Source organism: Bubalus bubalis, chromosome 1, assembly GCF_019923935.1.
Source record: "Bubalus bubalis isolate 160015118507 breed Murrah chromosome 1, NDDB_SH_1, whole genome shotgun sequence".
Taxonomy (NCBI): domain Eukaryota; kingdom Metazoa; phylum Chordata; class Mammalia; order Artiodactyla; family Bovidae; genus Bubalus; species Bubalus bubalis.
The window spans coordinates 37878895-37892627 of NC_059157.1; the positions used below are offsets into that span (position 1 = coordinate 37878895).

Genomic DNA, 13733 nt, shown 5'->3' on the forward strand with positions numbered 1-13733 from the left:
CCTGAAGAAGGAAATGGCAACCTACTCCAGTAAAAATACTCCTGAAAAATTCCATGGACTGAGGAGCCTGGTAGGCCACAGTTCACGGGGTCGCAAAGAGTCGGACACGACTGAGCGAATTCACTTCACTTCACTTATAACTGCTTAGGTAACCTTGTCTTTCAAGACTTTGCCCCGCTTTGTAATTTACCCAAAAAGATTTAATACCCTTTCACTTTATTGAAACAAGCCAATTCCTTAACGTTCAGCTTCAGCCCTAAGAAACTATTCATAATCTTCTGAGAACATGTGGTATTTTCCACTCTAGGGCTGCGAGCCCTTTTAAGATATGAATTATATCTTTTTTTCCATCAACTCTTCCCTCTAGCCCAATGCCTCTCATGTGGCAGGTGCTCAAAATATACATAAAATGACTAAATGGATTTCTGTGGTTTTTATTGTTTATGACACTCATTCAGACTCTGATATATGAAAGTGAAAGTATTAATCACTCAGTCGTGTCCAACTTTTTGCGACACCATGGACTCTAGCCCTCCAGACTCCTCTGTCCATGGGATTTTCCAGGCAAGAATACTGGAGTGTATTCCCTTCTCCAGGGGATCTTCCCGACTCAGGGATGGAACTTGGGTCTCGCACATTGCAGGCAGATTCTTTACCATCTGAGCCACCAGGGAAGTCACATATATTTTTAGTAATCCTATTATGTGTTACGGAGGAGCCTGGAAGGCTGCAGTCCATGGGGTCGCTGAGGGTCGGACATGACTGAGCGACTTCACTTTCACTTTTCACTTTCATGCATTGGAGAAGGAAATGGCAACTCATTCCAGTGTTCTTGCCTGGAGAATCCCAGGGACGGGGGAGCCTGGTGGGCTGCCATCTATGGGGTCGCACAGAGTCGGACACGACTGAAGCAACTTAGCAGCAGCAGCAGCACTTCATCTTGGCTAAATTATAGACTTCTTCAAGCAGTGTCTGTATCCATATTTCTTTCTCTTTATACCTTGTAAGAGTCTTAAATGTGAGTTCTGCTAATAATGGCTGGCAGATTGTTATTTTCTGACTATGTTCACCCATAAATTTGTATAACCAGAAGAGTTTACTCTTTACAACCTGCTTTATTTTGCTTGCAATATTATTCTCTTCCCGATATTTTATATTGGGTAAAAAAAAAAAGAAACTGAAGCAGTATTGTTAGTAATTGTGGATTGGTTGTTATTTTCAGGCTCTGATCTCCCATAAAATTGGTATAACCAATGAAATGTATGCTTCCCCTGTGGAGATTTTGTTGTGAAATATATTTTTTCACTAAATCTTTTACATTTGATTTAAAAATATTGAAAACAAATACATTTACTGAAACTTGAGAGTATCAGGAAGGCCATAGAGGGACTCATGAAATGTGTTGCTTTCATAAACATCATCAGTTTTATTGATGGTGTCAGAAAGCAGAGCTGAGAAGGACTTAATGGATTTTTATTAACAGGCCTGTCTTGGTGTTGTAACTTTTTATGCATTGGAAAATGGGATCATTATTCTTTACAGTATTAAACAGCATATATTCATTGCACGTGTGTCAAATGACCACCATGTGCCAGGGGTTTGCACCAAGATAAAATAACTGTGTAATAGGCAATTTAACATGTAAGGATATTTTAATATAAGCATTTTAAAAACTTACTTTGCATGCAGAAATATAATGTGCTCTTCTACTTAAAAGGCTCAGTGCCTTATATATTTATTGAATTAAACTACCTGAGTGGGAGGGGGACAAATCTGTATACATTTTGTCCAAAGAGCTCACATATCTATAGTCATAAGTTTTCCAAGAAACCAAAAAACTCTATTGCCCTAAAATAAATGAAAAGAATAAGAACAGTAAGTTCTTGAATAATCCTAAGAATGATCCATTGTGAGGAAAATGGATATGTCAACCTAATTGTGCACTATAAATACTAGTTAATGTGATTACTTTGGGAATTGTTTAAAAATTTTTTTAAAAATAATTTATTATGAAAATTTTCAAGCATAGAGAAAAATATTAGAGGACTTAACAAAAGTGTGAACTCTCCATCCAGGTGTATTGCATTTTAAGATTCAATACATGTATGTATGAAGCATATTTATGAAATCTGCATTGTGCATATATATTGCATACAAAGAAGTAGCTCATTACAGAGAACTGAGATCCTCTTTGTGGCTGACACACTGGCCTCCCCTTGCTGAGGCAGGTGATTCATCTCACAAACCATCACTCCTCATTTCCATGTAGGTGCTGATGTACAAAAAGGCAAATATTGGGATACTCCATTACACGCTGCTGCTCAACAGTCCTGTACAGAAATTGTAAACTTACTGCTAGAATTTGGAGCGGATATCAACGCCAAAAACACAGATCTTCTGCGGCCTGTCGATGTAGCGACTTCTAACAGTTTGGTGGAAAGATTATTGCTTCAACATGAAGGTAAGAAGAATCTACGAGGGCATTAAAAACATTTTGAAGGGCTTGAAATAGATGAAATTAGAAGACTTTTTGTTGGCATGTAAAACAACAATGACATAGCATTTGGAATATTTTTTGAAGGAAGATAACTTTTTAACTTGGGTTGCATCCATAAAGAATGTATCATGAGGATTTTGATTTTCTCTGTTCTCATTTTACCTAAATTCTGTATTCCTTCAGTTTAAGGTAAATATATTATTTTTTGACAGTAAACAATATGTTGATTCTGTTTAAATATATATTAATATATATCTTGAAATATGCCCCATTTTATAAGGATATGCATCATCTATAGTGTGTTATAGAAACATAATCATGAAGTATTTTTATTCTAAAACAGAAATTCTAAAGCCTGGTCTAGACACTAGAGAAAAATTTGCTTTGGCTTAAATACTTAATCTAATTTGAGGAAAAAAAATTTTTTTAATTCCCCTTTTAGTGCATAACACTTCTTGGAGCTTTTGATTTATATGTCCTTCATAAAGCAGGAGATTTATTTCTCCTTCAAAAAGCAAAAAGCCTTGTTTTTGAGGCTTTATAAACAACAATAATTTCATAAGCCCGAAGATTAAAATATTTTAAAGAACATGCATGGATTATATCTCAATTATAATAAAGTCTTACAAATAAAAGCAATACACATATGCTTATATAAATATCCCTAGGTTAATGGGTTTCCCAGGTGGTGTAGTGGTAAAGTATACGCTTACATTGCTGGGTTCGGTCCCTGGGTTGTGAAGATCCCCTGGAGGAGGAAATGGCAACCCACTCCAGTGTTCTTGCCTGGAAATTCCATGGACAGAGGAACTTGGTGAGCTACAGTCCATGGGGTGGCAAAGAGGCAGACAAAACTGAGCATGTACAAACGCACAATGGTCATACTGCCCTAATTTATTGCAAAACACTGTCTTTTTTTTGTGGTTTGATTTCATGTGTCTTACAACACAGAAAAATCCATTTTGATTTTAATGAACAAATACTTTCACGTTTCTTACAGCCACCCCAAGCTCTCTATGCCAGCTCTGCAGACTCTGTATCAGAAACTACATCGGTAGACCAAGATTACACCTTATCCCACAGCTCCAGCTGCCAACGTTATTGCAGAATTTCTTACAGTATCGATAAAGGAGTAAAATAATTCTAAATGTCTGAAAATCAGAAATTTCTATTTCATCTGCATAGTGTATATTTCATATTAAAACATGCTAAAGAGATGGTAGAGATATGAGAATACCCGGGAAGTTAGTGAAATAGCAATTTTAGTTAAAGTGTACTAGTGCATAGTATGTTTCATGCATTTTTACTGTTTTTGGACTATAATATGTTTAAAGTATCTATATGAACCCTTACTAAAAGTATTCATATATTTTTGAAGGTCTAGATTCTCCGATGAATGTTTATGCTTCTAAGTTTTGGCCTCTGTGATTATTTCTATATTGTTGACATTAATACAAAATATGAGTATGGTTTAGAAAAGAGCAGCTCATATATTTTTTGAAATAAAGATGACTGTCATTCAGGAAACCCACTATGGTAAATGTTTGCTTATCATTATAATGATCAATTCAGTAAAGAGAAGACGAATCGCCCCTTTCCTGCAAAGGTCCCAGTGGTCACTTCACTGCCTTAGGTAAACCTGTTTCAGAAACTGGCAGGACTAGAATGATCACTACAGCTCTCTCACCCTGAGAAGTCTGGAACATTACACACCTGCTCCGTGTATTTGAAGACCCTTTCCTACTCATGAGTGGTCTCTCAGGGTCTCTCTTCCGTGCTTTTATACATATCACCCCAGCCTCCTCCATTCAGAGGCTGTCAGGAGCTGGTGAGACTTGGACCAGGAAAATGAACTTCATATGTAGTTGATAAAGAGGCCCTGGGTCACACTCTAGGGATCAGGGGGGCCCAAGGCTGTAGAAGGTGAAAGATAAAAAATGCCTTAAAATGTGGGGTTTTCAAAGAAAAGGAAAAAGGATGTTACTTAGCAAACACAGAAACCTTAGGAAATGTCCCCCATCTGTGGACCTTCACTGTGGTGTTTCTAATTCTTGCACAAAACAAAGGTTCAGCATAGACGATACTGTAAAGGGATGCTGTACATAAGAAGGTTTCCTCTGTGGGGTTTATTCTCTTCTGCTTAATGTATTTGAGTGCAATATAAAAAGTAATTAAAAAATAAAATTAAACATTAAAAAAAACTCTCTGTGACTACTTTTTAGCTTAAACTATTTGAATTTATAAGATAATAAGATACTTATGCTGCTGCTGCTAAGTGGCTTCAGTCGTGTCCGACTCTGTGCGACCCCATAGACGGCAGCCCACCAGGCTCCCCGGTCCCTGGGATTCTCCAGGCAAGAACACTGGCGTGGGTTGCCATTTCCTTCTCCAATGCATGAAAGTGAAAAGTGAAAGTGAAGTCGCCCAGTCGTGTCCGACCCTCAGCGACCCCATGGACTGCAGCCTTCCAGGCTCCTCCATTCATGGGATTTTTCCAGGCAAGAGTACTGGAGTGGGGTGCCATTGCCTTCTCCGAAGATACTTATAACACTGTGTAAAGTAGAAGAAAAATAGTTGGATGAGTCCTATAAATTTATCAAATTTTGATAAAACATTTTGATAACCCAGGGCCTATTTTCCTTTTTACTTAATTCTTGACTGACTGCCAGAGACCTGTGGGAAATGAACTATTATTGTATATAACCCCAAAGTTATTAAGACTACATTTTTAAAGAATCATTCTAGATTTTCAAAAGTCAAAATACGGTTGTGGCATTTTTTTTTTAATATCTTCTATGTGGCTAGAGAGTTTTAAATTAGTCTGTTTTACAAAATATCTCAGTTTAATAAATTTGTAATATCCTCAGAATAATATGCATTTAACCTTTTTTTTAATTATAGAGTAACCCTATTAAACATAATCACATATTAAAATTGCTTTTCAGTAAAACAGTGTCTACTAGTATTTTTCCTGAGCAAGAAGTCATCTTAGGGTACAAGGCATCCCTCTTAATTGGTCTTATGTCAGTAAGAGAAGCAAATATCAAATATTAAAATAAAAATTGACACTTGGAAAGTTTTAGAGTGCTGGTACCTTGTATATTAGCTTGAGTATGATTATCGTATCAAAGAAATGTTCTAATTTAAACACACCATATGTATGTTACTATATTAAAGTGTGATGGTTATCCCTGGAATAAACCAGTTTTTTTTTTCTGTTCTAATTAGTATTTGATTTTATAATGGAAGGTAATGGAGAATATGATTAATTGTCCTAGTCTTATTTACTACTGGTTTTCAAATCACTGTATCAGGAGCAGTTAGAGCGACATAATGCCGACTGACACCGTGAAGTTCCTCTAATCAGAATCTTTTTACAGACGTGTGTAAAGGTCCAAGGACAAAATTCTACAAAGGCAAAATAAAAAAATACTACAGATATCCTATACCATACCTGGTATGAGGTTGCCTCCTGATCAACCCATCATAAGGTGAAAACATCATATGTTAAAAATGCATTTAATACACCTCCCCATGGAACATCAGAGCTCAGCCTGGCCCACCTTAAATGTGCTCAGATCATGTGCATTAGCCTACAGTTGGGCCCAATCATCTAACACAAAACCTAGTTTATCATAAAGCATTGACTCTCCCATGCAGTTGACTGAATATTGTACTGACAGTGAAAAGCAGGCCGTCGTCTGGGTCTAGAATAGTTATACATGTATCAGTTGCTCTGCTCTGTGGTCAGGGGACTGCCTGGGAGCGGCAGGTCCTGCCCAGCATCAAGAAATCTGGTGGGACAGTCTACCACTGGCCTGGGACAAAGACCCAAATGCAACCCTCAAAGTACAATTTCTACTGAAGGCATATGGTTTTCAAACCATCCTAAGGTCGAAAACCAGTAGATCGGGGACCATCTGTATTTGATACGAGATTAAAGAAATATGATGAAATAAATGCTGGAGTGAAGCACTGCTGAACACATTTATTTTTGTAGGAAAAAAATATTTACTTTCTATTATTGTTGTAACCACAGAGTACAGATGTCTAGAAATCAGTAAATAGAAGCACAGCGTGAAAGGATGGCCTCTTCTGAAAAGGTCTAAGAGTATCCACTGTGTTTCCTTAGCCCTGAACCCAGGAGGGTGGTTCTCCATTCACTACCAACAATTTAAACAAATGATCTTCTCCCTTGGGTTATTCCCACCTTTTTACTCTAATTTCTCTACTTTCTTATTTATAATTGGTTTAAGGTTTGCCCTCTCTCTTAAAAGCCTTAACAGTCATTCTCAGTCTTTTTGGGGGAGCAAATTTTATTCAGAAAATTCAGGCCTTGTTACCTCTCCATCTGCTCTAGGGCTTCAACAAAAAAAAGGGGTGCCCTTCGGGGAATATAAATGACCTAAATATATAAAATGAAACATCCACTGGAATTGCTATGGCAAATGGAAACATTCATTCTGTGTCGTACAAGGGCAGCCGATTAGGTCCACCTGCTAGAAACAAGAGAGTTTAGTGTTTCTGAGTCTCAACACAAACGGATCATTCCAGTGATTCACCCCTCAGACCATGAAGGTTCCCAAAGGCTCGAGGAGAGAAAGGCTGTGTTTCTGGGGGGCACAGGCCCCAGTAACAACCAGGAGAGGATTTGCTGGATGCAGGGTGGGAGACGCAACGAGTCAGGACATTTGCTGTCAGGACAGCTCCATCACAGGATCATCCCTTGTCAAAATCATGCCTTGTCAGGGTGAGGCGTGCAGGCAGATAATCTATGAAATGTACAGAAGGAGGAACAGGGTTTCTTCCCCAGGGGGGAACTGAGGCTGGGCTGGAGGATAGGGCAACGTGGTGCCAGCATCCTGTACTAGACCAAGGAATAAAGGCGTGCAGAAAACCCTGTTTCTGATCCTCCTTCACCCAGAGACAAGACGGAACTAACACCCTACATCTGGGTTTTTAAAGAGTTTGGGTTGTTTTTTTTTTTTTCTTTGGCAGGGGAGAATGGTGACTCCATCTCTCCGTATCATTCATTCTTGTGACCAATGCAGGATTCTTAGCTTGTCCCTTCCTCAAAAAGGACAAGCTAGCATTTGGGACTTGACACCATCTCTCAGACCCTGGACTTCAGGGAACCCAGGACTATTGAGAGTGAAGGCAGTTCCATCTGGGGCCAGGATTCAGTCTTCCAATAGCTGCCCCTCTTATTGCCAACTCCCCTCCCCATTAAAAGGAGGAGGGGTTCCATTATCAGTGGTCCCTCTTCCCCCGGAGCAGTGACTGACCCACAGAGCATGAGGGTGGGCCTCAGCTCTGAATCTGTCCTGTCTGGACCTAGCACTGCCCAGAGGGTAAGTTAAACACAAACACACACGGTTCTACACTTCCCAAGGACAAATGTTAATTCTCAAGGACAAGACCATTCAAACACATAAGGAGGAACAGAAGTATTTTCCTAACTAGCTCATAATTTTTGAGGCCTCCCTCTCAAAGTGAAGTGAGCATTTTACATTTTTATGTTTCAAATTATTATGCAGATCCATATCCATTTTGTACAGGAAGGCATGAAATGACTTTGAAAGCAAGAACTCAATTTAATGGTCTCAGTCTGGGGGAAGGGAAGCAGTAATTTTGGACTCTGTTACAGTGTCCTTAAAACAAAACAAACAAAAAACCTGAAGGCATTAAAAGGAACCTCATGAACTTTCTTCTTGAGTTATGCATAGGAGGAAAAGTACATGGTCAACCCAGCCACATACGCCAGCTTTAGGAACATTGGGTTCGACTCTGTTCCACGGTTCCACACTCAGAGCACCCCATGCTTGGCTTAATGGTCATCTTGAAGGCTTAATTTTTTCAACAGTGGGCCCCACAGTTTTATTCCGATTCTGTTCCGATTCACTGTGACACTATAAATACTCCAGTGACTAACATCCATGTAGAGAGACATTTTCATCTTTGGGTGATGTGGCAGTCCGAGCATGGATTGGAAAGGAATTTTTAGACACAGATTGTTGCAGAAAGGAGTGGGTTTGAGAACCAAAGAGCAGAGATAATGTGGGTGCTATGAGCACAGCTGGCTGACCTCCTGGTTGATGCTTTTCATAGGTTAGTAGCCAATTTTTATAGCCTCAAGACAGAAAATTCCTGCTGGAAGGGTGGCATTAGGTGACTGGTTAGGGGGCCATGGTGGGCGTTTTTACCTAATTTGAGGTTAGGAAGCTGGCCAGTAAGGATCAGGGGGCTTGGCAGCAGTTCCAATGGGGCTTGGTCAGTTTCAGGGGTGACCTTGCCTCTGGGCTCCATGTCTGAGGCCTTGCTGCAATGCCTCGCACCTGTGACCTGGGGATAGGACTCCACAGGTAAGCCACGTGGAACTTTCTCAGTTAATTCTTGTCCCATTAAAAGAACTAGAGGGATAACCTGAGGTGCTTTATCAAATGTCACTTCAATATGGACACAGTCCAGGTTGGAGGGCACAGGAGGAGAATCCAGAGATCCTTCTGTATGACTCAGGAGACGGACACTTCCCCTCCTTGTGGGCAGAAGCAGACGGGGTGGGGTGGGGGTCTGGTTACACCCAGTAAAACACAGATGCCCCAGGCTGAGCAGAACACAGTCGGCTCCCACTGTCTACACCCCGTTACCTTCACAGTGGAAGAGAGGTGTGGCGTAGAGAAATCAAAGCTGAGACCACAGCTTGAAAATCCCCCCAGACCAAATTCCCAGTGCACTTAACTAAAACCTAAGCTGTCCCGATGTCCCCAGATGCTGATTTCAACCTTAAATAACACTTTAAGCCTTCTTCCTATCAATGAGACCTTACAGCTTCCTAGCTAGTGGGTTACAATCAAGGAAAAGGAGTGTAAGTTCCCAGTAACCAGTACTTTGGCCACCTCATGCAAAGAGTTGACTCACTGGAAAAGACTCTGATGCTGGGAGGGATTGGGGGCAGGAGGAGATGGGGACGACAGAGGATGCGATGGCTGGATGGCATCACCGACTCGATGGACTTGAGTTTGAGTGAACTCCGGGAGTTGGTGATGGACAGGGAGGCCTGGCGTGCTGCGATTCATGGGGTCGCAAAGAGTTGGACACGACTGAGCGACTGAACTGAACTGAACTGAAACAGTCACAATGGAAACAGTGCACAGTCACCCCTTAAAGGCTTGAGGATGCCAAAATCCCAGGATGCTCAAGGTCCTTATTAAAAACAGTGTGGAATTTGCTTATAACCTATGCACACCCTGCTGTATACATTAACTCATCTCTAGACTACTTATAATACCTAATACAATGCAAATGCTGTGTAAATAGTTGCTGGCAGGAGAAAAATTCAAGTTTTGCCTTTCCAAACTTTCTGGAATTGTGTTTTCTAACATTTTTCTATCTGAGCCAGGTTAAGTCCACAGTTATGGAAGCCATGGGTCCGAGGGCTGACTGTACTGACACAAACATACTTTATAACCTGCACTATAGTTGCTGAAATTCAGCTTCTAAGCTCCTTCTGCTGCAACTCTCCCTGTCTGTCAAGTTTGCTTCTTGATCAAGAAAATACTCATATCAAGTAAGCTCTCTGAATTTTCTTTTGACATATGAGAGGTCAACAACAATTATTGACGTGGATAGCTGTTGGGCTCACGTGGGAAGTTGGCTGGGACTTAGAGGATGACTCCAGGTTTCTGAACTTCATCAGGAGGTAACTTCAGTCACAGCTGCTCTTCTGTTTGAGGGTTCTTTACTGGAATAAACTGCCACAGTCCCTAGCAACTGTTATCCTGCTATTGATCTGATACTTTCTCTCCTCTGTAACAATCTGCAAGAACCACAAAAAGCAGCGTGCTTTCTTCGAGCAGGAGCAGTAGGGCAGGTTCATCATCCTGCTTTAGGTCAAATCAATTTTCTGGCTCTCTGCCACAAGATCAGCAGAAGTTTTTGAGTATCTTAACATCCCCCAGGACATCCAGCTGGTCCACTTTATTCGTGATACCATGGATCTGATGAATAGGAGTAGCAGGTTCTTCAGCTGCCTTAGTGAGATGTAGATGAGCCGGTGGTAGAGGGAGACCACACTCCAGGCATCATTCATCAGGGAAACAGTAACTTTTGAATTCAACAATAATTTAATATCAGGAAATGGTTAAATGGATACTGAAGAGCTACACAATTAAAATGAGACTATTAAATTAACAGAGATAGACCTCAAGTTGTTGTTGTTGTTTAGTTACTCAGTCATATCATGACTCTTTGGACTCCATGGACTGCAGCACGCCAGGCTTTCCTGTCCTTCACTGCCTCCCAGAGTGTGTTCAAACTCATGTCCATTGAGTCGGTGATGCCACCCAACCATCTCATCCTCTGTTGTCACCAGACCAGTCTTTGGACTCCATGGACTGCAGCGCACCAGGCTTTCCTGTTCTTCACTGCCTTCCAGAGTGTGTTCAAACTCATGTCCATTGAGTCCGTGATGCCACCCAACCATCTCATCCTCTGTTGTCACCAGACCTCTATGCAAAGGGAAGGGGCAGGAGTTCTGAGTGGAGAAGGAAACGGCAGCCCACTCCAGTACTCTTGTCTGGAGAATCCTGTGGGCGGAAGACCCTGGTGAGCTGCTGTCCATAGGGTCGCACAGAGTCGGGCACAACTGAAGCGACTTAGCATGCATGCATGCACTGGAGAAGGAAACGGCAACCCACTCCAGTGTTCTTGCCTGGAGAATCCTGTGGACAGAAGAGCCTGGTGGGCTGCTGTCCATAGGGTTGCACAGAGTCGGACACGACTGAAGCGACTTAGCAGCAGCAGCAGCAGCAGGAGTTCTGAGAGCCTTGAACTTCGAGGGAAAGCCCTACAGACTGACTCTTAGAAGGGGCAGAGAACACAGCAGGTGCTGATTCTTGAGGAACTTAGAGCAGGGATCTGAGAGTCGAATCTGGGGCTCAGACTTCTGAGTGCCACCACTTCTCAGTGGTTGCTGCGACCTGTAAGAGAGTACGATGAAACTTGCTCCAGGAGTGGGAACAAAAACTGGAAACTGGCACCAGCTGGCACTGCCAGGTGAAGCTTTGTTGCCTTGGTGACCTTCGTCCAAACAGCCCTTCTCCCTTCCTCTGGCCTCCAGGTCTCTCTCTCTCTCTCTAGTTCCCCCTAGTGGCAGAATTTAATACAGCTCGGCAAAGGAAACACCACATTCAGTTCAGTTGTCACTCAGTCGTCTCAGACTCTTTGCCACACCATGGACTACAGCATGGAGAAGGCAATGGCACCCCACTCCAGTACTCTTGCCTGGAAAATCCCATGGATGGAGGAAACTGGTAGGCTGCAGTCCATGAGGTCGCTAAGAGTCGGACACGACTGAGGGACTTCACTTTGACTTTTCACATTCATGCATTGGAGAAGGAAATGACAACCCACTCCAGTATTCTTGCCTGGAGAATCCCAGAGATGGGGGAGCCTGGTGGGCTGCCATCTATGGGGTCGTACAGAGTTGGATACGACTGAAGCAACTTAGCAGCAGCAGCAGCAGCAGGACTACAGCATGCCAGGCCTCCCTGTCCATCACCAACTCCTGGAGCTGGCTCAAACTCATGCCCATTGAGTCGGTGATGCCATCCAACCATCTCATCGTCTGGCATCCCCTTCTCCTTCCACCTTCAATCTCTTTCCCAGCATCAGGGTCTTTTCCAGTGAGTCAGTTCTTCGCATCAGGTGGCCAAAGTATTGGAGTTTCAGCTTCAGCATCAGTCCATCCAGTGAATATTCAGGATTTATTTCCTTTAGGATGGACTGGTTGGATCTCCTTGCAGTCCAAGGGACTCTCAAGAGTCTTCTCCAACACCACAGTTCAAAAGCATAAATTCTTTGGTGCTCAGTTTTCTTTATAGTTCAACTCTCATATCCATACATGACCACTGGAAAAACCATAGCTTTGACTAGACAGACTTTTGTTGGCAAAGTAATGTCTCTGCTTTTTAATATGCTATCTAGGTTGGTTATAACTTGTCTTCCAAGGAGCAAGCATCTTTTAATTTCATGACTGCAGTCATCATCTGCAGTGATTTTGGAGCCCAAGAAAATAGTCTCTCACTGTTTCCATTGTTTCCCCATCTATTTGCCACAAAGTGATGGGACCGGATGCCATGATCTTCGTTTTCTGAATGTTGAATTTTAAGCCAGCTGTTTTACTCTTCTCTTTCTCTTTCATCAAGAGGCTCTTTAGTTCCTCTTCGCTTTGTGCCATAAGGGTGGTGTTATCTGCGTATCTGAGGTTATCATAGATATCATCTGCTTCTGCTCACATTAGTAACTCCGTGTGAAGCTGTCCCCTTTCCTCTTCATTCCACAGATTTCCATGATCATCTTAGAAATATTTAAACGTACTGAGCCCTTATGATGTGTGCACACTGTTCCAGGCTTTTCACTCATTTAACTTATTGATTTAATCCAACATAACCCTGTGAGGCATATCCTATTTACTTCCATCTTTTACAAATAAAAATAAATAACTCATCACATAATAAGTCTCAAAACCAATAAAAGATAGGGCTGGTGCTCCAAAGCCTGTGTCTTTACCTATTCAAAATACTGCCTTATAAAAGTCACATCAAAGGTCACCTCCTCTGAGAGGACTCCTACACTCCCTCAGGCCAAATTATTTGCTTCCTCCCTGATACTCATATATTTTTACCGTGGCAGAGCTTTTCAGATATTTATATCTCTGTACCTTCTATAAATAAGCCAGTGCACAGCACCCAATGGAACTTCCTGCAATGACAGCGTGGTGTCTATGCTGCACCAAGTGATGGCCACTAGCCAGTCCCATGTGGCTACTGAGCAGTTGAAATGCAGCCAGTGTTACCCACTTTATTTTATTTTAATTTGTTAATATTTAAATCTGAACAGCTACATGGGGCTAGTGGCTAGCATATTGAATAGTAATGATCTAGTACACAGCAAAGAACAGAACAATAACTCCTCAAAAAGTTCACTGAATGAAATAATTATCCATGAAAAACATATTGGGCAAAGAAAAAACACTTGTATAGCCCCATTTCTGGTTTTCTTTTTCACCATATACAGACTCACACTGGTTTACTATATTAATAAACATGTTCAGTAAAATATTGCTGTACTCTCAAGTCTATCCCATATTTATCTTGCATAATAATATGTATATATGAACCACATTGATTTTATCTTTTACTGTAAAAGTTTTTAAAGGATGTTAATAATTCTGATG

General features: G+C 41.4%; 1 protein-coding gene across 1 annotated transcript in view; it reads left to right on the top strand.

Moving 5' to 3' along the window:
• ASB5 (ankyrin repeat and SOCS box containing 5) overlaps positions 1-4698 on the top strand; it is a 40732-nt gene extending 36034 nt beyond the window's left edge. The window contains exons 6-7 of the mRNA XM_025280515.3: positions 2270-2461; positions 3498-4698. Of these exons, the coding sequence (XP_025136300.1) occupies positions 2270-2461; positions 3498-3625 (320 nt within the window). The 3' untranslated portion in view covers positions 3626-4698. The remainder of the gene's footprint in view (positions 1-2269; positions 2462-3497) is intronic.
• Positions 4699-13733: the final 9035 nt, after the last annotated feature.